This window comes from Oncorhynchus kisutch, linkage group LG11 (assembly GCF_002021735.2).
Source record: "Oncorhynchus kisutch isolate 150728-3 linkage group LG11, Okis_V2, whole genome shotgun sequence".
NCBI lineage: Eukaryota > Metazoa > Chordata > Actinopteri > Salmoniformes > Salmonidae > Oncorhynchus > Oncorhynchus kisutch.
This window is the reverse complement of record NC_034184.2, coordinates 34,050,583-34,078,437: the sequence shown is the minus strand read 5'-3', so window position 1 is coordinate 34,078,437 and position 27,855 is coordinate 34,050,583. Positions and strand designations below refer to the sequence as shown.

General features: G+C 41.4%; 3 protein-coding genes across 4 annotated transcripts in view; 1 reads left to right on the top strand and 2 right to left on the bottom strand.

The window, feature by feature from the left end:
• Nucleotides 1-8,962, bottom strand: part of LOC109899742 (homeobox protein HMX3) — a 52,003-nt gene extending 43,041 nt beyond the window's left edge. The window contains exon 1 of the mRNA XM_020495222.2: nt 8,879-8,962. The gene's annotated coding sequence lies outside the window, so the exon portion shown is untranslated. The remainder of the gene's footprint in view (nt 1-8,878) is intronic.
• Nucleotides 1,445-13,927, top strand: LOC109899741 (zinc finger protein Pegasus). 2 transcript variants are annotated; one of them, XM_020495221.2, is made up of 4 exons: nt 1,445-1,927; nt 8,275-8,443; nt 11,384-11,557; nt 11,758-13,927. In XM_020495221.2, the coding sequence occupies exons 2-4, from the start codon at nt 8,311-8,313 to the stop codon at nt 12,726-12,728; spliced, it is 1,278 nt and encodes a 425-aa protein (XP_020350810.1). In that variant the 5' UTR covers nt 1,445-1,927; nt 8,275-8,310; the 3' UTR covers nt 12,729-13,927. The 2 variants fall into 2 exon arrangements, with proteins under 2 accessions (XP_020350810.1, XP_031691531.1); XM_031835671.1 differs by lacking the exon at nt 1,445-1,927 and having other exon boundaries at nt 6,707-8,443.
• Nucleotides 13,928-14,051: 124 nt separating this feature from the next.
• Nucleotides 14,052-22,410, bottom strand: LOC109899115 (deleted in malignant brain tumors 1 protein). Its single transcript, XM_020494169.2, has 19 exons — nt 22,324-22,410; nt 22,114-22,140; nt 21,807-21,833; nt 21,413-21,569; nt 20,982-21,178; nt 19,195-19,293; nt 19,033-19,092; nt 18,459-18,557; nt 17,771-17,839; nt 17,426-17,524; nt 17,292-17,333; nt 17,020-17,115; nt 16,635-16,667; nt 16,246-16,402; nt 15,797-16,014; nt 15,505-15,680; nt 14,935-15,326; nt 14,526-14,770; nt 14,052-14,280 (listed from the first exon to the last, which is right to left on the bottom strand). The coding sequence occupies exons 1-19, from the start codon at nt 22,382-22,384 to the stop codon at nt 14,216-14,218; spliced, it is 2,319 nt and encodes a 772-aa protein (XP_020349758.1). The 5' UTR covers nt 22,385-22,410; the 3' UTR covers nt 14,052-14,215.
• Between the last annotated feature and the right edge of the window lie 5,445 nt (nt 22,411-27,855).

Here is a 27,855-nt window from a genome sequence, read left to right as displayed (position 1 = left end):
TTGATCACACTACTAAGTCTGTTGTCCAATTTAAGTGCTGCCAGCCCAACTAACTATGCTGTCGGGTCTTCTTTCTAATAAGGCCTATCTGCAAAAACAATCCATGTGGAAGGCTTACAAAAACAAAAATATTTCGGCCTGAACAAATGAAACCCCCTAAACACACAAAAATGTGCTTTGTCTTTTCCAACTGACAAATTATTGTCAGTGTGTGTAAATGATTTAAAGGCATCTGCCCCATTGGAAACCTGAGCATAATTACATTGCAATAAAATAACATTAGTGTTGACAAGCTATTAGGTGATGTTATTGACTGCTCTCTGGGTCGTAGTTTAATCCAGTGAGCTGGACTGTCATGTCTGCCTTAGGCCTCAGCCCCTAGTCCCCTGGGACTGCTATTGTCAGCTGACATGGAGAAGCCTTGTTATCTTGGCAGTGAAACTCTGTGCAGGTCTATTAGCAGACTTATCATGTAGACATTTTGAATCTTAATATACCTGATGTCAACAATTGCCTTCACCAATATTTAGAGTGGAAGTTTATTTCAAGTTATAACCTTGTGTTCATGTTTATGTTATGAGTGGATGGATGCATGCTGGACACTGCTAATTTATGGACAAAATACACCATCTAGTGTACAGAAACTGAACTGGAATAAAAACAATAATTGAACTGACTGGATGTTCTCATCCATTGTATTTCTAAATCTGCTCATGATCGTGCTGCTCGAGACAGACTTCAGATTTCATTGTAAAGATTTTATTCTGAGTGGTCCTTGGTTCAACTTGAACAGTTCATGCCACCATGCCTTGCTGTTAGACCGTGTACATTACTTGCTGTACTGCTCTTGTAACATCACAAGGCAATGTGGCACTGAAAAGGATACAATGGCCTCACTCAAACTGCTAGTTTATCACCCTCTTCTCAATGCTTCTCAATGGTTTCCCTACAACTTGACACAAATGGGGAAATATGATCTTCTCCAAATGTCTTAACTGTTCAATTATTGATAGTGATGAAACATAAATGAGTCAATCTAGCTATTTAAAGTAATGAAATTGCTGTTGCTCAAATGTAGCGCTTTGTAATTAAACGTCTATGTTTGGAAGTGTGAGCGGTTTAATCGCCTAATGTTATGGGTACAAAATAGTCAACATTTTATATATAGTGGACACTGACAAATTAAGGCAACAGTTTCCACAATTCAATTAAATAATAATGCAATGAATGCAGCAGAATGCAATGTTAAGCCTGTCAAAATTGTGTTAATTACAGGTGACTATTATTTGGCACTGACAGCAAAACAAAGTTTGGAAATATGTATGTACCATCTAGTTGATTAGTGTAGTCTGCTTGTATTTAATAAGATCTTGAGAAATAATTAAACTCACCCTGCTGTACTACCACAGAGTTTTAAAAGTATCTTTGGTGGGCTACAACCACTGAGGTACACAGTATGTGAGCTACGACAGCAGTTATTTCCTAGGAACTGTTCTTCGCGCAATTATTGCACATTGAGGCGGGACGAATTTCGCGGGTGCACTGGGTGAACTCTCACCTCCACAAATTGCTTCATTGTTTTGATTCAGATAACGTCGTTAGCTCTATATTGCACATTTATGTGATTAGAGACCAACCGACTGATTCTGTAGCACGCTTAGCTATTCGCCATAGGAACTCGATGCAGCCGTAGTTGAGTGATGCCTATGTAAACGGAACAGTTGTTTAGGTCGAAAGACAGTAGCCAGCTGGCTAACCTGAAGTTAGCAACAACAACATGAACGCTATTTCAACGGAACTGATCAGTCACTTGGACACTTGTCGTCACCGGTCAATTACTGAGTTTGCCACGAATAATCGTCTGTCTTTCACTAGCTGGCTAGAGACATATTAATACTTGCTAACAATTTGTTGACATTTTGAAAAGGTAAGTTGATTCGCTAGCTAGTAAGCTAGCTCCTTGGTTACCTGGCCAGCTGAGTGTTCCAGCAATCAATGGTGGAATCGATGTTCTGTCGATGACATTGGCTAGCTAAAAGGACCTGCTAAAGTTTACATTTAGCAAAAAAAAATTGTCATTTAGCAGACTTACTTACAGTTATTGCATTCATCTTAAGATACTTAGCTACTGGTAGGTGGGACAATCACAGGCATAGAATGTACAGAGCAAGAGGGAGAGGAAGTTAAGTGCAAGTGATGGTTCAGGAAATGTTTTTTTGAACGGGAGGTTTGAAGTGAGGAGGTGGATTATTTAAAATACTATTTGAAGAGGTTTTCTGGTGCTTTCGGGAGATGGGCAGGACACTGCTGTCCTAGTTTCAGGGTAGGGCTGGGCGATATTGCCTAAAAATCATATCGATTTTTTTTTTTACTTAACGATGTATATCTAGATTTTCTGTTTTTTAATTCTCAAAATAAGTATTGTACAATTAAAGGTCAGATATACTGCATTTCGAACAGTCAGCAATAATCTAATGAATTCAGGACTTGTGAAGTTATACCCAGGCTAAATATAATCCATAACCATTAATAATTTAATTATTTTATCAAAATAGTTTAACCTGCTATTTTTGTTGTTGCAATAATCACTGATCTGGCATTGAAGTCTGTCTATGAAAATGACATTTTTTATTACAAATTCAACTATAACCATGCATAATGCACATTCAACTTCTTTTAACAGGCATTAGGGACGGCAGTGGTTAGAGCAAATCACATTTTATTTGTCACATGCGCCGAATACAACAGATTGTATACAGTGAAATGCTTACTTATAAGCCCTTAACCAACAATGCTTTAAGAAAAGTGTTAAAGAAGAGATCAGTAGAAAATATAAAAGTAACAAATAATTAAAACAGCAACAGTAAAATAACAAGCAAGGCTATATACAAGGGTTACCGGTTCTGAGTCAATGTGCAGGGGCACAGGTTAGTTGAGGTAATATGTACAGTCATGGCATAAGTTTTGAGAATGACACACACATTAATTTCCACAAAGTTTGCTACTTCAGTGTCTAGATATTTTTTGTCAGATGTTACTATGGAATACTGAAGTATAATTACAAGTATTTCATAAGTGTCAAAGGCTTTTGACAATTACATGAAGTCGATGCAAAGAGTCAATATTTGCAGTGTTGACCCTTCTTTTTCAAGACCTCTGCAATCCCCCCTGCATGCTGTCAAATGGCCTCTGGGTCACATCCTGACTGATGGCAGTCCATTATAGCATAATCAATGCTTGGAATTTGTCAGAATTTGTCGGTTTTTGTATGTCCACCCGCCTCTTGAGGATTGACCACAAGTTCTCAATGGGATTAAGATCTGGGGAGTTTCCTGGCCATGAACCCAAAATATCTATGTTTTGTTCCTCGAGCCACTTAGTTATCACTTTTGTCTTATGGCAAGGTGCTCCATCATGCTGGAAAAGGCATTGTTCGTCACCAAACTGTTCCTGGATGGTTGGGAGAAGTTGCTCTCGGAGGATGTAATGGTACCATTCTTTATTCATGTCTGTGTTCGTAGGCAAAATTGTGAGTGAGCCACTCCCTTGGCTGAGAAGCAACCCCACACATGAATGGTCTCAGGATGCTTTACTGTTGGCATGACACAGGACTGATGGTAGTGCTCACCTTGTCTTCTCCGGACAAGCTTTTTTCCGGATGCCCCAAACAATTGGAAAGGGGATTCAGAGAAAATGACTTTACCCCAATCCTCAGTAGTCCAACCCCTGTACCTTTTGCAGAATATCAGTCTGTCCCTAATGTTTTTCCTGGAGAGTGGCTTCTTTGCTGCCCTTCTTTACACCAGGCCATCCTCCAAAAGTCTTCGCCTAACTGTGCGTGCAGATGCACTCACACCTGCCTGCTGCCATTCCTGAGCAAGCTCTGTACTGTTGGTGCCCCGATCCCACAGCTAAATCAACTTTAGGAGACGGTCCTGGCGCTTGCTGGACTTTTTTGGGCACCCTGAAGCCTTCCTCACAACAATTGAACCGCTCTCCTTGAAGTTCTTGATGATCTGATAAATGGTTGATTTAGGTACAATCTTACTGGCAGCAATATCCTTTCCTGTGAAGCCCTTTTTGTGCAAAGCAATGATGACGGCAAGTGTTTCCTTGCAGGTAACCATGATTGACAGAGGAAGAACAATGATTCCAAGCATCACCCTCCTTTTGAAGCTTCCAGTCTGTTATTCGAACTCAATCAGCATGACAGATTGATCTCCATCCTTGTCCTCGTCAACACTCACACCTGTGTTAACGAGAGAATCACTGACATGTTGTCAGCTGGTCCATTTGTGACAGGGCTGAAATGCATTGGAAATGTTTTTGGGGGATTCAGTTCATTTGCATGGCAAAGAGGGACTTTGCAATTAATTGCAATTCATCTGATCAATCTTTATAACATTCTGGAGTATATGCAAAATTGCCATCGTACAAACTTTCACTTTGTGAAAATTAATATTTGTCATTCTCAACTTTTGGCCACGACTGTACATGTAGGTAGAGTTTAGAGGCAGGGGAGGGCTTGATGTAAACCATAGAGAAAGAGGGGAAGCAAGAGGTTTCACTCTTGCTAAAATCTTTTTGCAAACAGCTGCCGTTTTGACTACTACCCCAAAACGTTAGAGCGTATGGAGTCTTTGTCTACTTCTCTACTATTCATATCTGTTTGCGGAACCAAAATATTCACTATGGATCTTACTGTAGAGCTGCATTACCATTTTCTTCTAACTTCCCCTACTTCTCTGTTTGTCAAATCCGAAAACGGATTAGGAATAACATCTACCAATCTGTAGATACAGCTGTATTAGTAACCCATCAACTGCACTCTTTATAGCTGCGGTAAATCATGTCAGAAGCTAGCAGATTAATTATTTACCAACAAGAGCTGCAAATTCCAATAAAACTACATGTTTTAAAGTTCACTTTCTTTGCTTTGTCTAATAACACTATCAAGAATCTAGCAAAGCCATTTTGTGGGCCAGAGTGCAGTATTTAGTTAATATTAAAGCACAAACTTACTGTGCGTTAGCATGTTTCTCACATTTTCTTTAGCCAAAAGGCAGCAGTGTTGCCATGCAATGCTAGTTTTCCTGTCTCTTAAAATAAGGTTGGGCTGTACCCCTCTGATTGGAAAGAGCAGATTTGGAATAGTTTCTACCAATAGTAAGTTACCGCTGTTTGCCAGAGTTTTTAGAGTGACAAAAAGTGGCATGCTGACGTCATACAGCAGTTGTGTGGTTGTGGTCAATAGATGAGTGGTCAGTGGTTGTGGTTAGGAGTTGTGTAGTTGTGATCAAACGGTGTTTGGGTCTTTTGAGTGTCAAAAAAGATACACATCAAATAACACTATTTGACATGTTTTAATAGGCTTGTTTACCAATCAGGACCTGAATATGACTGCACGTCACAATAATTCAACGCATTGATACATTTTTTATGTAGTTATTACACATTGATTACACTATCACTCGTATTTCATGTCACAACTATCTTATGATGCTGGTAAAGTTGTTTTGCGCACCTACAGTACTGGTCATAAAAAAAAGCTAGCTAGCTCATGGATGCAAACAGCGTTCTTCCCTAAAAACATAGCAAAACAACATCTGTTCTTACCACAACCACACAACTTCTGACCAGAGCCAAACAACTTCTGACCACAGCCACACAACTTCTGACCACTCATCTAGTGACCACAGCCACACAACTTCTGACCACTCATCTAGTGACCACAACCACACAACTACTGATCACTCAACTGCTGACCACAACCACACAACTACTGACATCAACCACACAACTACTGACATCAACCACACAACTTCTGAGCATAACCACACAACTTCTGACAGCAACCATACAACTGCTGACCACATCTAATGATCACAAAACACAACTACTGACCACATCCACACAACTTCTGACCACAACCACACAACCTCTGACCACGTAGTGACCTCAACCGCACAACTTTTTACCGCAACCACACTACTGCTGACGACATCTAGTGACCACAGCCACACAACTTCTGACCACAACTACTGACCACTCATCTAGTGACCACAACTGCTTACCACAACTACTGACAGAAACCACACAACAACTGACCACAACCACACAACTTCTGACCACACAACTCCTGATCACAACCACACAACTCCTGATCACAACCACACAACTCCTAATCACAATTACAACTCCTGACCACAACCACAACTACTGACCACTCATCTATTGACCACAACCACACAACTGCTGACCACAACCACACAACTGCTGACCTCATCTACTGACTACAACCACACAACTTCTGATCACAATCACAAAGCTGCTTACCACAACCACACAACTACTGACAACAACCACACAACATCTGATCACATCTACTGACCACAACCACACAACTTCTGACCACAATCACAAAGCTGCTTACCACAACTACTGACAGAAACCACACAACTACTGACAACAGACCACGGCCACACAACTTCTGACCACATATAGTGAACACTCATCTAGTGACCACAACCACACAACTTCTGACCACATCTAGTGACCACAACCACACAACTACTGATCACTCAACTGCTGACCACAACCACACAACTACTGACAACAACCCCACAACTTCTGACCACAACCACACAACTCCTGACCACAACTACTGACCACTCATCTAGTGACCACAACCACACAACTTCTGACCACATCTAGTGACCACAACCACACAACTACTGATCACTCAACTGCTGACCACAACCACACAACTACTGACAACAACCACACAACTTCTGACCACAATCACAAAGCTGCTTACCACAGCTACTGACAGCAACTACTGACCACAACCACACAACTTCTGACCACATCTAGTGAACACAACTACACATCTACAGACCACAACCACACATCTGACCATATAACTACTATGTTGTCTCACCAACTTTTGACCACAACTACTGACCGCTACTACTGACTATTGATGGGAATTTAAAATTTCACTATTAAAATAATATAATTGAAATTCAACTTTTTAAACTTATTTCACTACCACAAAAATACGAAAGAGCTTTAGCAAGCTACAATCTCGTTGTATACAGGTTCACACAGCATAGACGAGCAAAGGAGATGAGACCGATTACAGGCATTTAGAATATTGCGCAAAAACATACATTCTAATTCATTATATATCGCCCAACCAGACTTGAGGGGGAAGCTGGTTCCACCATTGGGGAGCCAGGACAGAGAAGAGCTTGAACTGGGATGAGCGGGAGCTGCCCTCCAGGGAGAGCCAAGAGACTAGAAGTGGTAGAACGGAGTGTTGGGGTGTAGGGTTTGAGCATAGCCTGAGGGTAGGGAGGGGCAGTTCCTCTTGCTGCTCCTTAGGCAACCACCATGGCCTTGTAGTGGATGCGAGCTTCGACTGGAAGCCAGTGGAGTGTGCGGAGGAGTGGGGTGACGAGAGAACGTGAGAAGCTTGAAAACCAGGCAAGCTGCAACATTCTGGAAAAGTTGCAGGGGTTTGATGGCACAAGCGGGGAGACCAGCCAAAAGCGAGTTGCAATAGTCCAGACGGGAAATGACAAGTGCTTGGATTAGGACCTGCACAGCTTCCTCAGTGAGGTAGGGCTGTACTCTACAGATGTTGTAGAGCATGAACCTGCAGGAGCGAGTCACTACTTTGATGTTTGCAGAGAACGACACAGTGTTGTCCAGGGTCACGCCAAGGTTCTTTGCACTCTGGGAGGGTGACACTGTGGACTTGTCAAATGTGATGGAGAGGTCTTTGAGCAGGCATATCTTCCCCGAAGCTCTTGTTGAGCTTGAGGTGGTGGGCCAAAGAGCCATTGTCAGGAAATGATTTTTATCAAGGTGTCAAGCTCATTGAGGAACTCGCCAAGGGCACCTAGTGGGCGATAGATGACAAGCTTGAGTGGACAAGTGACAGTGACCGCATTGAATTAAAATGAGTAGATGGACAGGTGAGAGTATCTCTAGTTAGGAGAAATTAGTAGCCTTGTGCCACCACTCCAACGACCAGATGCTCTTGGACTATGAGAGAGAACTAGTCAGATGAAGAGAGAGCAACTGGAGTAGCAGTATTCTCTAGGGTGATCCATGTCTTGTCAAAAAGTTTACGACCTGAAGGGCAGCATAGACTGAAATTAACTCTGCGTTCTAAATCACAAGTTATGTCAATGTATTGTCATGTTGTTTTTCGCTTATCTGTCTGCCTATTGACACTGTCATCATCATGTGCTGTTATGGATACAGTTGATTTATTGCACCTGAAAGCATCTCTACCTTCCAATGGGCGAGGAAAAGCCAGAGACGTTGGACTTTGTCAAAGACTTCCAAGAGTATCTCAGCCAGCAGACTCAACATGTGAACATGATCTCGGGCTCCGTCAGTGGAGTCAAAGAGATGGACGACCTACCAGCAGGTAAGCCTAGCCCAGTTTAGACCTGAGGGAAACTCACGTCTGGTTTGAACTTTTACCCACCTTGCAAGTTATTTGCCGACCGTTCCTGTTTGCTACACTATTCCCGCTTCCTAAACTATATCCGTAATTTGTAGACTGTTCTGATTAGGAGGTCGTCGTTTGCATTGCGGAGCGGTGTCCAGGAAATAATTTAAATCCAATTGTTAGATGCTACTACCCCCTCCAAATCAAAACCAAACATGGATTCCATGTTGTGTTCTCGCCTCGCCTGTGTTTTGTTGACCTATTCCGGCTTGCAATATGGGCACCATGCTGCCCTAGACGTAGCTTGAAGACCCCATGATGAATTGTACGTTGGGCAGAAATTTGCATTTGCATCATGAAAGTTTCCTTTCACGACATCTACAAGCCAGAATGTTGAATGAAATACTTTACCTGTTTACTTTCAGCTTACTTTACCAGTTGTCCATGTGGTTGGTCCTTTTTATAGGTAGGAATGTGAGACAATATATCCACAGGAATGTATAATTCAACTTTTCAAAGTGCTGGTAGTGCGTTGAGATTTCTATCACATGACGCATGCGCCTATAAGACGAAAATACATATACGAGGTGCATGCATACTTGGCGAGCTCGTGCACGTGTTTACGTGGTTCTGCGCATGCTTCAGGTGATGAAAACCTGAAAGAACTGCCAGCGCTTTGAAAAATGTATTTAATTCTACTTTCCTGCTGATATGTTGTCTCACATCCCTACCTGCAAAAGGACCAACTGCACAAACAACCGGTAAAGTAAGTTCAAATATATATATATATTTTTTAAACATTCTGGTTTGTAGAGCTTGTGAGAGGAAATGTATGGCATTAATCTCAGACTGTGAACCAGAGGTAACACAGTCTGATTGTCTGGCAACCCCAGACTGGAAGCAGAAGAAATGTGTGTGTGCAAAGTGAGAACAAAATAACATTTCCATATTTAATAGTTTATTGTTCTGCTTGGCGACACAAACGGTGCACTCCAATCAGTAGCTCCGGATGTTGGACACATGCTGTTAAGCAGGTACAGCCATTTGACTATGAGTTCTCTCGAACGCAGTCGCTATGGAATGCCCTTAGACCTCATTTCAATTAAATAATGTATCAGAGGTCTAGTATTGGGCTACAGGTAGGCCTTACTATGGCATCAACACAAACCACCATTTTGACTGTCAACTGACTCTTGTCCTCTAAGTAAACTATCTGATTCAAACAGTTTTATCCAGACTGTTTCATGTATGATTATGTTATCATTCTAAAAACCATTAATGTGAGTGGAGTGTAATGATTAGAAAGTGTGTGCCCTCAGGCCTGGAGGGAAGCAAAAGTTATTCCCCTACCTAAGAACAGTAAAGCCCCCTTTACTGGCTCAAATAGCCGACCAATAACCATGTTACCAACCCGCAGTAAACTTTTGGAAAAAATTGTGTTTGACCAGATACAATACTATTTTACAGTAAACAAATTGTCAACAGACTTTCAGCACGCTTATGGGGAAGGACATTCAACAAGCACAGCACTTACACAAATGACTGATTGGCTGAGAGAAATTGATGATGAAAAGATTGGGGGAGCTGTTTTGTTAGATTTCGATAATGTCAAAAGCTGCATTGATCAAAGTCTGCTGCTGGCAAAATGTATGTGTTATGGCTTTACACCCCCTGCTATATTGTGGATAAAGAGTTACCTGTCTAACAGAACACAGATGGTGTTCATTTATTGGAAACCCCCCAAAAATCCAGGTAACTTACCCCTTACTTTTTTCAATCTTTACTAACGAGTAAAGCCAGTGTGTCTATGTATGCGGATGACTCAACACTAAACATGTCAGCTACTACAGCAACTGAATGACTGCAACAGTTAACATAGAGCTACAGTTAGTTTCAGAATGGGTGGCAAGGAATAAGTTAGTCCTAAATAAAAGCATTGTATTTGGGACAAATCATTCACTAAACCTCAACTAAATCGTGTAGTGAATAATGTGGAAATTGAGCAAGTTCAGGTGACTAAAGTAACCCTGGAATGTAAACTGTCATGGTCAAAACGTTTTGATACAACAGTAGCTAGGATGGGGAGAAGTCTGTCCACAATAAAGTGCTACTCTGCATTCTTAACAGCACTATCAACAAGGCAGGTCCTACAGGCCATTGTTTTGTCACACCTTGACTACTGTTTTGTCGTGTGGTCAGGTGCCACAAAGAGAGACTTAGGAAAATTGCAATTGTTTCAGAACAGGGCAGCACAGCTGGCCCTTGATGTATACAGAGAGGTAACATTAACAATATGCATGTCAATCTCTCCTGGCTCAAAGTGGAGGAGAGATTGACTTTGTCACTAATTGTACTTGTGAGAGGTGACATGTTGAATGCACCGAGCTGTCTGTTTGAACTACTGGCACACAGCTCGGGCACCCATGCATACCCCATAAGACATGCCACCAGAGGTCTCTTCAGAGTCCCCAAGTCTAAAACAGACAATATGAGGTGCAGAGTACTACATAGAGCCATGACTACATGGAACTCTATTCCACATCAAGTAACTCATGCAAGCAGTAAAATGTGATGTAAAAAACAGATAAAAATACACCTTTTGGAACAACGAGGACTGTGAAGCAACACAAACATAGGCACAGACACATGCATACAAACACACAATAACATACGAACTATACACACACATACACATGGATTTTGTGTTGTAGATATGTGTTAGTAGAGTAGGGACCTGAGGGCACACACTTAATATGTTGTGAATGTATTGTAATGTTTTAATAAATATATACCTGCCTTAATTTTGCTGGATTCAAAGAAGAGCTGCCTTGGCAGCAGCAAATGGGGATCCATAATAAATACAAATATAGATATTTCTCTTGAACCTGTGTTGTGATTATTCCTGTACCTGTGCAGATTGCAGTCAGAATGGATTAGACCACCCCTCAGCGGATATGTCCCTTGATGACGGCTCAGGGATGCTGGTGGATGGCTTCGAGAGAACATATGACGGCAAACTCAAGTGCCGTTACTGTAACTATGCTACCAGAGGCACAGCACGACTCATTGAACATATCCGCATTCACACTGGTGAGCTTGAATAGAACAGATAACACCATGCAGATGCTACCAGATGAAGATCACTCGCTGAGCATTTTCTCTTATACAAAGCTTTCACCCTTTTCATTAGGCCTAGTTAGTTAGTTAGTTAGTTATCAGACAAAAAGCAAAAAACATGACATTTAAAATGTCCTAAGACTTTATTCTTCCTCTTTCCTCTGATCAAACAGGAGAGAAACCCCACAGATGCCATCTGTGTCCTTTTGCCTCTGCCTATGAGCGCCACCTAGAGGCCCACATGCGCTCCCACACAGGAGAAAAGCCTTACAAGTGTGAGCTGTGTTCCTTCCGCTGCAGCGACCGCAGCAACCTTTCACACCACCGGCGCCGCCGCCACAAGCTCTTACCCATGAAAGGTGCTCGCTCTTCTCTCTCCCACAAGAAGATGCTGAGCGTCCTGCAGAAGAAGACCAGCCTGGGCTATGGTCGCCGGCTCCTCATCAACTTCAGCCCCCCCTCCATGGTGATGCACAAGGCTGAGCACCTGGACGACTACTCCCACGAACTGCCCCACCTGCGCCAGGAGACCTACGACGACCAGGGTGCTGGTGGAGATGGAAGCTCCAGGGACAATCACCACCATCACCACCACAACCTGGTCATGGAAAACCCCCTCAATCAGCTCTCCACCCTGGCTGGTCAACTGGCCAACCTCCCCTCTGAAGCTGAGGGCGAGACCCAACAGCCTCCCATATCTCCAGGTGCAGAGTCCTGTGTGGACGAGAAGCCCTTCCTCATCCAGCAGCCTCTCCCAGCCACCGCTTCTGCTGCTGCGTCAGCCAGCACTGCCCATGCTGCCTCCTCCTCCCCCATCACCCCAGAGCCCAGGCCCCCACCACACAGCAACTGCAGCCCCGGGGCAGGTCCCTGCAGCGAGCACAGCGGGCGCACCAGTACCCCCAGCATCACCAATAGCCAGCCCAGCACACCAGTCCCGGGCCTGCCCTCGTTGCATCAAGACCCCCAGATGCTGCACCACTGCCAGCACTGTGACATCTACTTCCCTGACAACATCCTGTACACCATCCACATGGGCTGCCACGGCTACGAGAACCCCTTCCAGTGCAACATCTGTGGCCACAAGTGCAGGAGCAAATATGACTTTGCCTGTCATTTTGCCAGGGGACAACATAAGCAGTGACTTGTCACCGGGTCAGTGGCGAAGGACTGGAGATGATTGAAGGTGTTTTTATTTAATTCCATAATGGTGATTTTTATTTATTGCTGTTGATCTTTCTGAAATTGGACATGATGTAGCCTTTGCAAATTCTGTAGAGTGAATTTGATTTTACAGGAAAGAAAATAACATTTGACAGTGCCCATGTGAATGTAATGTGTAGGGATGGAGTGGTTTAGAGGTACAACTCACTTGACCGGTTTGATCGTTAAACATTCCTTATGTGGGTTTTTTAACATGAACACCATTTTCAGCCTTACTAACATACTGTAGTTATAGATGCTAACATTTTATGAGAGCGCTCGTTTATCGGCTTTAACCGTAACCCACCACACCATTTCAGAGTGCAACGACGGCACCATTCATGCCTCCCAACAGTGCCTACCATATTCACAATCACTTTACATTTGTACATTTGACATCTTTATTTTTTTTCTGTTTGTTTTCTTTAGATGCAGATGTTATGTTGTCGTTTGATGGATTTGTAAACAGTGCCCTTCCTTCCTTAACCATCAGCTTTTTGCTAATTGGGTGTCGTGGAAGATAAAGCATAACCTTATACATCGTGACATTTAAATGGAATATGTCATTGTGAGATCCAATACCTCTACTGTCAAAGCATTATCACCATATATTTTCTATTTTTTATCAATCCCGTTCAGTCCAGAATTGCCAAGTAGCACCAGAGATGCCATGTTTTAGCATACATGCCATGCCTTTTGGATTTCTTCTGTCCTTATATAATCAAGGCATTGCATATTAGGGATCTGTGCTTTCTTAGATATTTATTGAGCATTGTAATCTACATTTCCCGGTCGGTTAGGTGTTGTGTCAATGAAGTTGAAATTATACTGAAGTGAATATTACTGCCTTAGCAGGGTTGTTTTGTATTGGATACTGTTGTGTCTGCATAGCAACATTTGTGGAGAACATAGTTACTGTTTCTAGGACTAATTGCATGTCACCATGCTTACAGGCGTCCAATGATTGAGGGGTTACGTAAAGGGGAAGACCTTGTAAGGGAGTTTGTTTAATGTGTTGTATCTTGATAGAGCAGGTGAATGTAGAAGCGTTTTGGCGATCATCATGTCCCCTTGGATGACAAATTGTTTTATGTGAGCGGAATATTAACACATTTCTAAGTAAAGTGTTTTCTAAACAGATCTTTTCTGTCCTTTGTCCTTTTTCTTGGTATCTATGAATTGACATTCAGTCAGAATTCAAAAGTTCACACATTTGATCTATTTCAATGCTAGCACATGGAATAAGATGTTCAGACACCAATAATTGTATGTTGAATGTTTTTAATCATTTAGCCAAAGTAGGAAAGAGATACAAGATTATAGTGTACAGTAGCAGTGAATATTGGCTACTTTAATGCCTCAGGTGAAATTAATCAGAATTATAGTATTAATGATTAGAGTAGTTGGTTGAGGCTGGTCAGCTTAGTCTTAAGGTTCCACCTTAGCCTGGATCTCCTCCTTCTCAGCCACTTTCTCATCTGGCTTCTCCAGATCTGGGGAGGGAAAAGAAAGACCTGTTTTTGCATACATTTGTGTCTGCACAGTCTAAACCAGAGTGATAATATACATACCGGAACATGTTCAGAACAGTATTACAGAGTGCTCCACTGCTCCTAATTGTTTGAGTGTTTTCAACAGCCCAATGCAAACATTAGCGCAAATTAGCCATACAAATTTGCGAACAGGTTAGGGTGTCCCACATCTGTCTAGAGACATCATAGCCCTACTAAGAGTTGACCTTTGAGCTGGATGGGGCCCAGGATCAGGGTGTGGCTCCCCTGGGAGGATCCCAGGTCCCTGGCCTTGCGGGTGCGACAGCCTCTGCGGCAGCGGGAGTTGTAGTCAGAAGCTTGGCAGATGGTGACTTTACACTGCAGGTACACTGACTCATCGGCTCGCAGGAACTTGAAAGCCTGGAAGGTGAAGCGGGCGTAGCTACTGGTACCAGAGGTGTAGGAGTAGTAGGTGGGGTCCCTCCTACATCTGTGGGTGCATCAGAAACAAATGTTGTTTTTAATCAAGAGCCTATGAGTGTCATTGAAGCATAAGCACCCCTTAAAAAATTTATAAACACAGATTTTCCTTCTCAGCAATATCTCTTGGCCCTACAATTTCTGCAGGTCAGATCAGCAGTGCCTGTTTCTTACCCGTTGCGCACCAGGTCATATGATCTGGTTTGAAAGTCATGAGGTGAGGGAGAGGCCACACAGGTGTCCAGGAACAGATGTAGACTGCTGTCTGACCTCCTCAGGCGGACTTGGACGTACATGTTCTGGTTGAGGGTAATCTTGTATGGAGTCTGGGTTATCTCACTGTAGAAGTTGCTGTTTGTAAAGAAGGCCATGGTGCTGTTGAATCTGCCTGTGCCTGTTATGGTACCGTTACCCTCATCGTTGGTCTTGTACATAACCTGGACCATGGTGTCCTGCTCCATGCGACACTCCACGTGCAGCAGAAAATGAGACTGCCGCGTAATCTCGCCTGAGTCGGACCGGTAGGCACGGACGGCGTTGATGTACTCGACTCTCCCTTTCTCAAACTGTTTAGAGCATGAGATAAAAAAAAGTTATTGTACAAGAAACAGAAAATTATTGGAAAATGTGAATGATAGTTGATGTGACTATATCCAGTGTTTGCAGCACACTAGATCTCTATGTAGCTTTTTATATACCATTACGTAATCTGGTAATCACTTTGCGTTTGGTGAATTCATTTACCTTTCGCTGGGTACCACAGGTATTGATTGGGAAGCTGAACACCACCTGGTAGCTGTTGACCTGAGGTCTACAATGCTGGTCGTTCAGGTACAGATTGTTACCATCGTAGCCCATTGAGAGCAGGTAGGATCTCTGGATCACTATGTTCATGTTGTCTGAGGAGCAGTCTACTCGACCTGAAACACCACAACATAAATAAAACCAACCCGAGGCTCCGGAGCTATAATATCAATGTCAGAATAAATAAATGTTTAGTGTTTGATTAACTTCACCAAATTATCAATCAGACTACCTTGGTTTGATGCGAGGGAGCTGCTGAACATGGCCCTGAAGCCCCTGCTGACCACTGATTGGTCAGAGCGAAAGAGAACTGTCATGTAGTTAGAGGTGGAGTGGTAGGCAGCCAAAGAGGTGTCGTTGTTGAAGTCACAGATTGTGCCTAGCATTTGAGATTGCACAGACGATCCATCGTACACAGAGATGTAATCACAAGAGCAGCAGTTCTCCAACCTGAACCAACAAAGAGCATACACTTATAGAATATGTCTAAATGTGAACTCATAGTCAATACGGACGGTCCATTTCAAGATCTGTCTTCATGCACATTCAGAATGATAGAAATCCATCAGATAGTTGATCAAAGGGAAGTGTCAAGGTGAAGCATTTTAAAATCTTTTACATTAAGATGCAACAAACCAGGGTAATCAAGGGAACCATTTCTGAAGAGGAATCTTAACTCACTCCAGGTCAGTAAATGACATAAAGATCCTTTGGCCAGAGGGGGCCGATAGATGCCAGACACAGTAGGCGTTGTCATGGTAATATTCTGGATAGTATGGACTTGAGATGGACCCAGAGCCATGCAGGTTTCCTCCACAGGTGGGGTGAGTCCCTGAGACTGGGGAAGAGAAATTAAACTCAAAATCCATTTGGAATTCAAGAGTCAGACATCTTGTGACACCAAATGTGATTTCCTGTAGATAATCTTCAGGAAATCACATTTGTCATCAAGAAAGGTTCAGTTAGTTACGTTTGTGCAACACATTGATGTCTACTTGTATTGTTCTGTCATTATACAGCTTATTAGATCAAATCCCGTTTTAAATGGATGATGTGGGAAATGTTAATACCTGTTGATTCTGGTGGGGTGGTGGGGCAGTACGCTATGTGAAGGAAAAAAATAAGAATGAACAATATCCAAACCAAACTGGTTAAATGCAATTGTGCTTAAAGCTCATACAGTCATTTAGGGAGTGTGTCTGGTATTCATTGTTGAAGATTTTTTTTAAAGCTAAACTTCAACTGCATTTTAACTGAATGTATGACTCAATATTATTTTCAGATTAGCTGGGACATATTTTGCTTAGGTCTACTTAGAGTGGAAGGGCAACCCAAGTCTTGGCAACAGGGATTTGTATTTTTATCCAGAATTTCTCCACATATTTGCCATCTTTACAGTGTGCTCTTTCACGGATAATACCTGGACCCATCTGATCTACTGTATTGGACACGTACTGTTGTAGTCATAGCAACAGTTGCCATAGTATTGACAGGAGCTGGAGCAGGAACACCTTCCAAGATTGAAACCACAGTTGTACCTACAGGAAGCCTCTGCAGGAGGCAATAATAACACCACTTTACAATAACACCAGTTTACAATAACACCACTTCTGTGACCAAATCTTTAGAACATTAACAGCACAACATTTTCTACACAGGTCACCAAACTAGATGATGCCAAAGCTGAGGGTTTTCAAATTTGGGTTTAAGTTTTGGGAGAGAAATACCTGAGGTTGTACCAGGTTCGTATGTTGTGCTCTGGCAATAATCTGTGAGAAGGAAAGATAGGGATGGACATTAGCATAGACAATGTGAGCCTTCCCAAGTACTAACAATCACAAACAGCTCTTTAACACCATACCATTGTAGTCATGACAGCAATTGCCATAGTATCGACAGGATGAGGTGCAGGAGCAACCACCGGCATAAGAACCACAGCTGTATCTACAGGAACCCCAACCTAGTGTATTGGACAGACCTCATTTGTGACCAAAGTTCATGAACAGCATTTGATGATTGTTTTCTTATTATTAATATTGTCAGATTTCTTTTTTACACAGATCAGCAAACTAGATGAAGATAAATTCCTGTGGCTGTGGACATAGACCCCCCCCCCAAAAAAAAGAATAATATTTGACCAAAATATGTTAATTTTGTTGAACTACACTAGTTGTAAAGTAAAATTCTAACACAGCTGAAGAAATACCTCCGGTTGTTGCAGGAGCTGGATCTGCAGCTGTGGTGAGGGAGTCTGTGGTTGTGCCATAGCATATCTCTATACAAGGTAGATAAAATGGCACAGAAGGCAACATTTTAACGGAGGACGAGCACACAGTGTTACAATATAATTTTTACAATTATTTTCTGATTATCTGAGACTTTGCATACTTATTTTAGAATTGAAGAGCACACAAGTCTTGGTGGTAGATATTTGTGTTCTTGTCTTGACTTCATCCACATTTTGTAGTGTGCTCTTTCTCAGACAATACCTGAACCCATCTGATCTATCTGGTCCTGTATGTCTCAGTTGGTATAGCATGGTGCTTGCATTGCTAGGGTTGTTTGTTTGCTTCCCAGGACCACACATACGTAAAATGAATGGACGCACGACTAAGTTGCTTTGGATAAAAATGTTTGCTAAAGTGCATATATTATTTGATTTATTAGGATCCCCATTAGCCGACGCCAATGCTACAGCTAGTCTTACTGGTGACCGATACATTACGAAAAATACATTACAGACAAAAGAGTACAATTGACATACATTTTTTTTAAATGAACATGTAGTGTGTGTGTCTTTTTTGAAAACAGGTTTTCTGTTCACTTGCGCAACATAATATGTAAAGGAGTTCCATGCACTCAATACAATATTATCTGTTGTATTGGACACGTACCATTGTAGTCATAGCAACAGTTGCCATAGTATTGACAGGAGCTGGAGCAGGAACAGCTTCCAAGATTATAACCACAGTTGTACCTACAGGACGGCTGAGCTGTAGGAGAGAAGGCAATTTTCAAACTAACTCTCAGTTGCTCTAACATTACTTCTGAGACTAAAGCTTTAAAACGTGTACAACATGTTCAGGTCACCAATCTATATGCTGACAAAACTGAAGGTTTTACAGAAACTCAGCCTAAAACCCCAAACAGCAAGCAATGCAAGTGTAGAAGCATGGTGGCTAGGAAAAACTCCCTAGAAAGACCATAACCTAGGAAGAAACCTAGAGAGGAACCAGGCTATGGCGGGTGGCCAGTCCTTTTCTGGTTGTGCTGGGTGGAGATTAAAGCAGAACTTGGCCAAGATGTTCAAATGTTCATAGATGACCAGCAGGGTGAAATAATAATAGATGTTATGTTACATCTTCATCATGCTCTCCAAAAAGCTTTCAAATAGTACAAATTGTTTTTGTGAATTTTTCTGAAATACACTAGCTGTAAAGTCAAATTCTAACAGAGCTGAAGAAATACCTCTGGTTGTTGGTCCTGCATCTGTGGTGCTGGGTTCTGCGGTTGTGTCATAGCAGATCTCTATACAAAGTAGATTAAATGGCACAGAAGGGAACATTTTAACGGGGGAGGAGCACACACTGTTACAATATTCTAAACTTGATCCTAACTCCCTGCTCTTACGTTGATAGTCCTGGCAACAGTTGCCCCTGTATTCACAGGAATATGAGCAGGAGCAGTTGCCAACCTGATAGCCACAGTTGTGTCTACAAGAACCTCCATCTACAAGAAAAACAAACAGACGAATCATAGTTCACTGATCATAATTCAGCAATGATACCAAGCCAACAAGCTGCTAAAATGATCAGCACATTTGTATGCATGTATCATTATTTGTTTAGTTAAAATGTTTGCATAATGTTTGAGTACAGGGAGGAAAATAATACCTACAGTGCTATCGGAAAGTATTCAGACCCCTTAACTTTTTTCACTTTTTTCACTTTTTTAAGCCTTATTCTAAAATGTATTAAATTGTTTGTTTTTCCCTCATCAATCTACTACATACAATACCCCATAACGACAAAGCAAAAACAGGTTTAGACTTTTTTGCAAATGTATTCAAAATAAAACAGAAATAATTGACCTAAGTATTCAGACCCTTTACTCAGTCCTTTGTTGAAGCACAGCGATTACAGCCTCGAGTCTTCTTGGATATAACGCTACAAGCTTGGCACACCTATATTTAGGGAGTTTCTTCCATTCTTCTCTGCAGATCCTCTCTAGCTCTATCAGGTTGGATGGGGAGTGTCAGTGCACAACTATTTTCCGGTCTCTCCAGAGATGTTCGCTCGGGTTCAAGTCCGGGCTCTGGCTGGACCACTCAAGGACATTCAGAGACTTGTCCCGAAGCCACTCTTGAGTAGGCTTGGCTGTGTGCTTAGGATCATTGTCCTGTTTGAAGGTGAACTTTAGCCCCAGTCTAAGGTTCTGAGCACTCTGGAGCAGGTTGTCATCAAGAATATCTCTGTACTTTTGTGCATTCATCTTTCCCTTGATCCTGACTAGCCTACCAATCCCCGCCGCTGAAAAACATCCAACAGCATGATGCTGCCACCACTATGCTATACCGTAGGGATGGTGCCAGGTTTCCTCCAGAAGTGATGCTTGGCATTCAGGCCACTCTAACATAAAGGCCTGATTGGTGGAGTGTGGCAGAGATGGTTGTCCTTCTGGAAGGTTCTCCCATCTCCACAGAGGAACTCTGGAGCTCTGTCAGAATGACCATTGGAGTTCTTGGTCACCTCCCTGACCAAGGCCCTTCTCCCCCGATTGCTCAGTTTGGCCGTGCGGCCAGCTCTAGGAAGAGTCTTGGTGGTTCCAAACTTGTTCCATTTAAGAATGATGGAGGCCACTGCGTTCTTGGGGTCCTTCTGCTGCAGACATTTTTTGGTACTCTTCCCCAGATCTGTGCCTCGACACAATCCTGTCTCGGAGCACTACGGACAATTCCTTCGACCTCATGACTTGGTTTTTGCTCTGACATGCACTGTCCACTGTGGGACCTTATATAGACAGGTGTGTGCCTTTCGAAATCATGTCCAATCAATTGAATTGACCACAGGTGGACTCCAATCAAGTTATAGAAGCATCTCAAGTATGATCAATGGAAACAGGAGGCACCTGAGCTCAATTTCGAGTCTCATAGCAAAGGGTCTGAATACTTAAGTAAATAATGTATTTCTGTTTTTAATTTTTAATACCTTTGCAAGGATTTCTAAAAAACAGGTTCACTTTGTCATTATGGGGTATTGTGTGTAGATTGATGAGGAAAATGTTTTAGTTAATCAATTTCAGAATAAGTCTGTAACGTAACAAAATGTGGAAAAAGGGAAGGAGTCTGAATGCTTTCAGAATGCACTGTATGCAGTTAATGTCTCTTTACATATATTTACTTAATCTCAATTCCTTACCTACGACACGATACTCTGCTTGAAACCCCTTGTACGTTGAGGAGCTGTCACTTGTGAATTGCACAGTTATTGAACTTCCGGTGGAGTAAAAGGTTGAGCTTTGTCCTCCACACAGCTTTCCCAGGAGTCGGTTGTAGGTGGAATAGCCATCGTACACGGAGATGGAATCATACCTACAGTTGAAGTCACCCTCAAGACTGTGGTCGGAGACAGGAAAGATGAATGGCGTACAATGGAGGTGGCTGCCTAATATACGCTGCTAACGTAGCACTTATTACCTCTGGTGACTGATCTGATTAGTCTCCTGGACTTGCTTTCACTTATCAAATCATTTTTTAGATAGGTGATCATTTGAAAGACCAACTTATGGATTTTGAGGGTTTTCGAACATATCCAAGTTTAAGAATAAACATGAACCAAAACCTACTTACTTGACATAGGGGAATTCCAGCTGAACGATTTGGCTGCCCGGTGGGGTCTGAATGTTCCATGTACAGTAGGCATTGTTGGGGTAGTTGCTGGGGTAGTTGGGGCTGTTGAATTGGCCCTTTGATGCAGTCAGGTAGCCACCACATGGGGCACTGGTGCCTGAGCAAAACAACCAAAAAATGACAACGTTAAGAATGAGAAGTTCGACAGAGACTGACTGGCAGTGTCGACTGGCACAATAAAAAACATTGTTGATTAATTGGAATGTTGATACAGTGAAGTATTTTAACGAACAAGAGGAATAAACAAACATGGGTTAGTTAATCAAAATTGTTGATAAACAGAGCAACATAAACACAGCTCAGAAATAGTAACAAAATTCAGAGTTTGGAATACCTGATGGGTCAACTGTTCTCCAAGGTTCTGTAAACACAAATGTCATTAGGTTCCATGTAGTAATACTGTTACTACTGCACTGCACACCTAACATACATGCTAAGGTGCAGGAAGGTGTCAGATTAGTGAAAATAATGAAACCTTTGCAAACGTATGGTCATTGCACAATACATCTGACATTTGTATTGACCCTGAGGAGTGCAGTCTTTCTTCATCTCATTAAGTCATTTCTAGAAATTGGTACAAAGCAAAGAGACAGGACTATATGTTATTTGGGGTAAGAAATCAGCTCATCAACAGAACTTACCTGCTGTGGTCCATGTGTCCCACTGACCTGCAATGAGAAAGTAAGAGTAATTGAATATGAACCTTTGCATAAGAGAGAGACACCAGAGGTGTTACAACAACCCTATAATCATACACAAATGGAAGCCATTGTTACGAACAAACAACACTTACAATGAGAGATCGATACCAACAAAACATATATACAGTGCAGTATAAGTGAATACATTACCTTGAGCTCCATGTGAGACTATCACAGAGCAAAGAACAAGAAGAGTGGTAGCAATCTCCATGTTTCACCTTCCCCTTGACGATGACACAGTCCCAAAACAGGACAGTTTATATACCTAAAGGCAGGCCTTTAAACATCCTTATAGCGCCCATAAAATCCTGAATGCGAGAAATCCCTTAATACTCAATGTGTGTGAGAAATGACCCACCTGGGCTTGTGGTCATAAAGTAGCCAGTTCACACGGTGAACACATTAAAATGACTGTCCACAAACACAACAAGTGTTAATTTGAGCTACAGAGAGGGGGGGGGATTGTTTTATGGGGTTTGTTGAAGATATATAGCGCATATGAAATAATTCATTTTTATGATAAGGTGACGCACCATTACCTAGAACAGGCTGATAGAGTCAGGATCATTCCCATGGACAAACAGATTCTTCATCAGTGTTGGGTTGTTGGTCTGTTTCACTATGACCCTTCCACGTGTTTACTGAACTACTACAGGCACGCAGTCATGAACAGCATAGTAGTCTGAAAGGTACAGTATAACAAATGGTTTTAAACAAGACCTGAGTAAAGCAGGTAGTGATCATAAATGCTTTACTGTGTTTTCCTTAGTGGTGTGCAACTGTTAATATTAAAATAGCAGATAAATAAGCATGCATGATTTGGTAGGCTCATAACATTCAAGAAACTATTGGTGAGTGTTTAGCTGGGTCCATAAATTTGTCAGGGCTCCCTCACCTTGTGTGTGCATCGAGGGTCTACACTATGCTGGTTTTAATCCCTAATATGATTAAATGTAAAAAGAAAAAGTAGAGCATCTCTTTATTGGGCAGACCTCTCCCCATATTTACAACCATTCAATCAATATGTTTGACCATGACAGTTTACAATCTAAGGTAATACCAAGTAATTTAGTCTCCTCAACTTGCTCAACAGTCACGCCATTCATTACCAGATTCTAGAATTGAGGGAACGATTTGTACCAAATACAATGCTCTTACTTTTAGAGATGTTCAGAACCAGTTTATTACTGGCCACCCATTCTAAAACTGACACGTATAGGGTTGATTCATCAGCATATATACAGTGTAGACAGACAGGCCTTGTTTAATGCCAGTGGTCATTGGTAAAAATAGAAAAGAGTAGAGGGCTAAGTGTACCGTACATTCACACTTCACACGTTTAACATTAGAGAAGCTTCCAATAAAGTAAACCTCTGTGTTCTATTAGATAGATAGCTCTGAATCCATGATATGGCAGAGGTTGAAAAGCCATAACACACATGCCTTTTCAACAACAGGTTATGGTCAATAATATCAAAGGCTGCACTCACAATCTTCTTATTATCAATTTCTTTCAACCAATCATCAGTCATTTGTGTCAGTGCAGTACATGTTGAGAGCCCTTCTCTATAAGCATGCTGGAAGTCTGTTGTTAATTTGTTTACAGAGAAATAGCATTGTATCTGGTCAAACACCATTTTTTCCCTAAAGTTTGCTAAGAGTTGGGAGCAAGCTGATTGGTCAGCTGTTAGAACCAGTAAAGGGTGCGTTGCCATTATTGGGTAGCGGAACAACTTTGGCTTCCCTCCAGGTCTGAGGACAAACAGATTAAAGATATGACAAATAGGAGTGGTAATATAGTCTGCTACCATCCTCAGTAGCTTTCCATCTACGTTGTCAATACCAGGTGGTTTCTCATTACTGATGGACAACAATCATTTCCCCACGCCACCCACACTAACTCCACAAAATGTCACAACTCTTAGTACAAAACTCCAAACAGATCATCAAAAAGGCTTTTTTGTATTATTTGTATTTTATTTTTTATTTATTTGACATTTTTTACAATTGACCAAGTACAACACACAAAATCACACAGTAGCTTTTTCACCAAACATAATGAGTGTTTCATCTAGAAATACCTTTCAAATAAAGTAATTGCCTTTCACAATGCAACACTCACAATACTTTTCATATGATTCACTCCTCATTTGTTCAAAAATACATTTGACCATCACTTAATCCAAGCATGGGCCCCATCAAAGAGGTGAAAAAGGTGGGCGTGGGCCCCCTCAAAGAGGTGGACATCGGAGAGAGGGAGGCAGACAGCAAGGAACTGTTGTGTCTCATGAAGTCCGGGCCACAATCATGACAGTGTGGTAAACAGAGGCCTTACCATTGCAGAGGCTGCCAGATTAGTTCAAATAATGACAATCTGAAAAGATTGTGGTGTCAATTCGATCATGAGAACATTTCGCCAAAAGAATGTTATGTATGGGGTAAGTCTGCAGGATGTGCACTGTGCTTTACCATTACATTTACAGTAAATTACATATTGTAATGCATGTACATCTATTGACTGTACACTCTGTTATACCCTCAGAATTGACAGAAGACCCCATGGTGGTGGCCATGGCTGTGTGCTGACCGACCAGCAGGAGTGGACAGTGGTGGAAATGGTGAGGGTCAGGAATGACATACGGCTGTCCAAAATTAAGCAGGCCATTGAGGAGAATGATGACACCTTTGCCAATGTGGCATCCATCAGCCTACCAACAATCACTCGCTTTTTGAAGAGGCACCAGGTATCTATGAAACACATTTACCTGGTGCCTTTTGAGACAAACAATGACCAGGTGAAACAACTGCGGGCAGACTATGTTCAGGTACAGCACTATATACTGTATTACTGTTACTATTTGATGCACATGCTACTTCACAATATCATATTGTAACTGTACTGTAAAAATAACTAACCAAATTATACTTTTAGAGGGTGATGGTGCTTGATGCTGCAGTGAACCATCACAAGTATGTCTTTGTTGATGAAGCAGGCTTCAACCTGGCCAAATCTTGGCGCCGTGGGCAGAACCTCATCTGCCAACAGGTGACCGTCCAAGTGCCTGGTCAACGTGGGGGAAACATCTCCATGTGCACAGCTATCTCTGAAGATGGTGTGGTCGGACCTATGCCATTACTTGGATCCTAAAACGCTGCACACATTGTGTTTCTCGATTAAATTGAGCAGGCCTGTCAAGGTGAAGGGGTCACCAATATCATTGTGTGGGAAAGTTTCAGGTTCCACCATGCAGAGGTGGGTCAGGCATGGTTTTGGGCCCATCCCTGATTTGTGACCATATACCTGCACCCATAGTCTCCTTTCCTCAACCCTATTGAGTGTCACCCTCCCTCTGGCCATGGATAAGGCATGCGATGACATCAATGCAGACCAGTGTCAAGCTTGGATTCGCCATGCCAAATGGTATTTCCCGCGTGCATGAACAATGAGGACATTCACTGTGATGTGAATGAGAATTTATGGCCAAATGCTCGAGACAGGCTTGATGCAAATGAATGCGTGCTTATACGTTATGTTTAATTTTCATTAATGTCATTTGTTTCAATGAATGTATTATATTTAATTACAGACAGTACACATATGTTGCAATTATATCTGAAAAATACAGTTTCTATTTGTATGAATGATTGTAGATGATGTCTTCATTGATCACACCTTTGATTATAAATTGGATAGATATTATGGAAATTATAGATTTTCTGTCAATTTTGTTGGCTAATGTAAGTGTATTGCCTAATGTGAAAACGGTGTAATCTGCTGTCATTTACAATACTGTATCATATTGCTTCAGCACTTATAAGGGCGATTTAAAACAGGTATCTTGCATTGTTTGCTATTGGATTAACTGGTAGTTAAAACAACTCAATTTAAAATATATAATTATGTTGTGTTTTGGTGATTAAAACAATGTTCTCATTATATTTGACAATAAACCTATTTTGAATAAATTGTTGTGTTGTGAGAGATGTTTACAATCCAAATGAATCCAAATGAATGAAAGACTGGGTGCGTTAAAAGCAGTGGTGGAAAAAGTACACAATTGTCATACTTGAGTAAAAGTAAAGATCCATTAAGAGAAAATGACTCAAGTAGAAGTGAAAGTCACCAAGAAAAAATATTACTTGAGTAAAAGTCTAAAAGTATTTGATTTGAAACATACTAAAGTATCAAAAGTAAAAGTATCAATTTAAAATTGATAATAATAAGATCACAAAAATGTAAAAAAATGAACCGATAGCCAGGGGCACACTACAACATGCAGACATCATTTACAAACTAAGCATTTGTGTTTAGTGAGTCCTGCAGATCAGAGGCAGTAGGGGTGACTAGAGATGCTTTCTTGACAAGTGAGTGAGTCCTACTAAGCATTGAAAAGTACTTTTGGGTTTCAGGGAAAATGTATGGAAAGTGTACATTATTGTGTAAGAAGTTTATTTAGGAATGTAGTGAAGTAAAAATAGCCAAAAATATAAATAGTAAAGTACAGATACCTAAAAAAAACTACTTAAGTAGTACTTTAAAGTATTTTTCTTTAGTACATTACACTACTGGTTAAAAGTGTGACCAGTTTGGAGTTTTGTACTAAGTGTGATTTAAAAATGTTTGTAGTAGGTGCATGCTTATAAATAACTGGAAGAAACAATTTCATAAATGCATCAAGTGCAGCTTCTGGATGCTTCTCATTATACACATCAGAACAACAAGTATGATGTGTTGTTAGAATGAGGGGTTTAGGAGTGTTGTGCAATGGCATTATGCTTTCTACAATTTACAACTTACACTAAGAGCAGGAGGCCCATAGATATGTCTGGAAATCATCCTGCTACTGCAGCTGTACAATGTTTCCACATCTTGTTTGTGCAGCCATGTTGACTCAGGTGTCTAATAAGGATGAATGGCATCAACTAAAAATGGTTGTCTAGCAATGACCAACAACCAACTTGACAGAGCTGGAAGATTCTTGAAAATAATAATGGATAAATGTTGCACAATCCAGGAGACTCACAGCAGTAATCACTGCCAAAGGTGATTCTAATCAAGAAATGCTGTGTTTTATGTTTCAATCATTTTTAAATTCATTTTTACAAACGTTAGAATGTTTCTTACACTTTGACATTACAGAGTATTTTCTGTAGATCATTGACAATTACATCCATTTTAATTCCGCTTTGTAACACAACAAAATGTGGAAACAGTGGTTTGAATACTTTCTGAAGGCACTGTACAGTACATAGAGTCCGACTAAACTGCATTATCCTGGTAAATTGTAGTATTACCCTATGCATTGGCCTAGGGTCAACTGAAAAGCACAGCAGTGGGATACATTTATCCTTGTATTTGCTTACTGCTATTTACATTAGATATGCCAATTAGATTAATTGTTGAAATAATATTTGTTAGATTGTTAAATTGTTGCAGGTATGTTTGATCATCAATTTGAGAATACTGGGCCTAGCTGCTGCATATGATAGGCCAATGTGTGCTATGCCTGTGTTGTATACGACATGATATGAGAGTAGGCTACTAACGTTTGTGTCTAGTTGATGTGATCGCAATAAGATCCGGCAAGTTTCTCAAAGGAGCCATGAGCGTAATAGCGGGCAACGGTGATGGAGCATTCTTTGACCAATATATAAAGTCTTTGCCTTTGCATTAAAAAAACG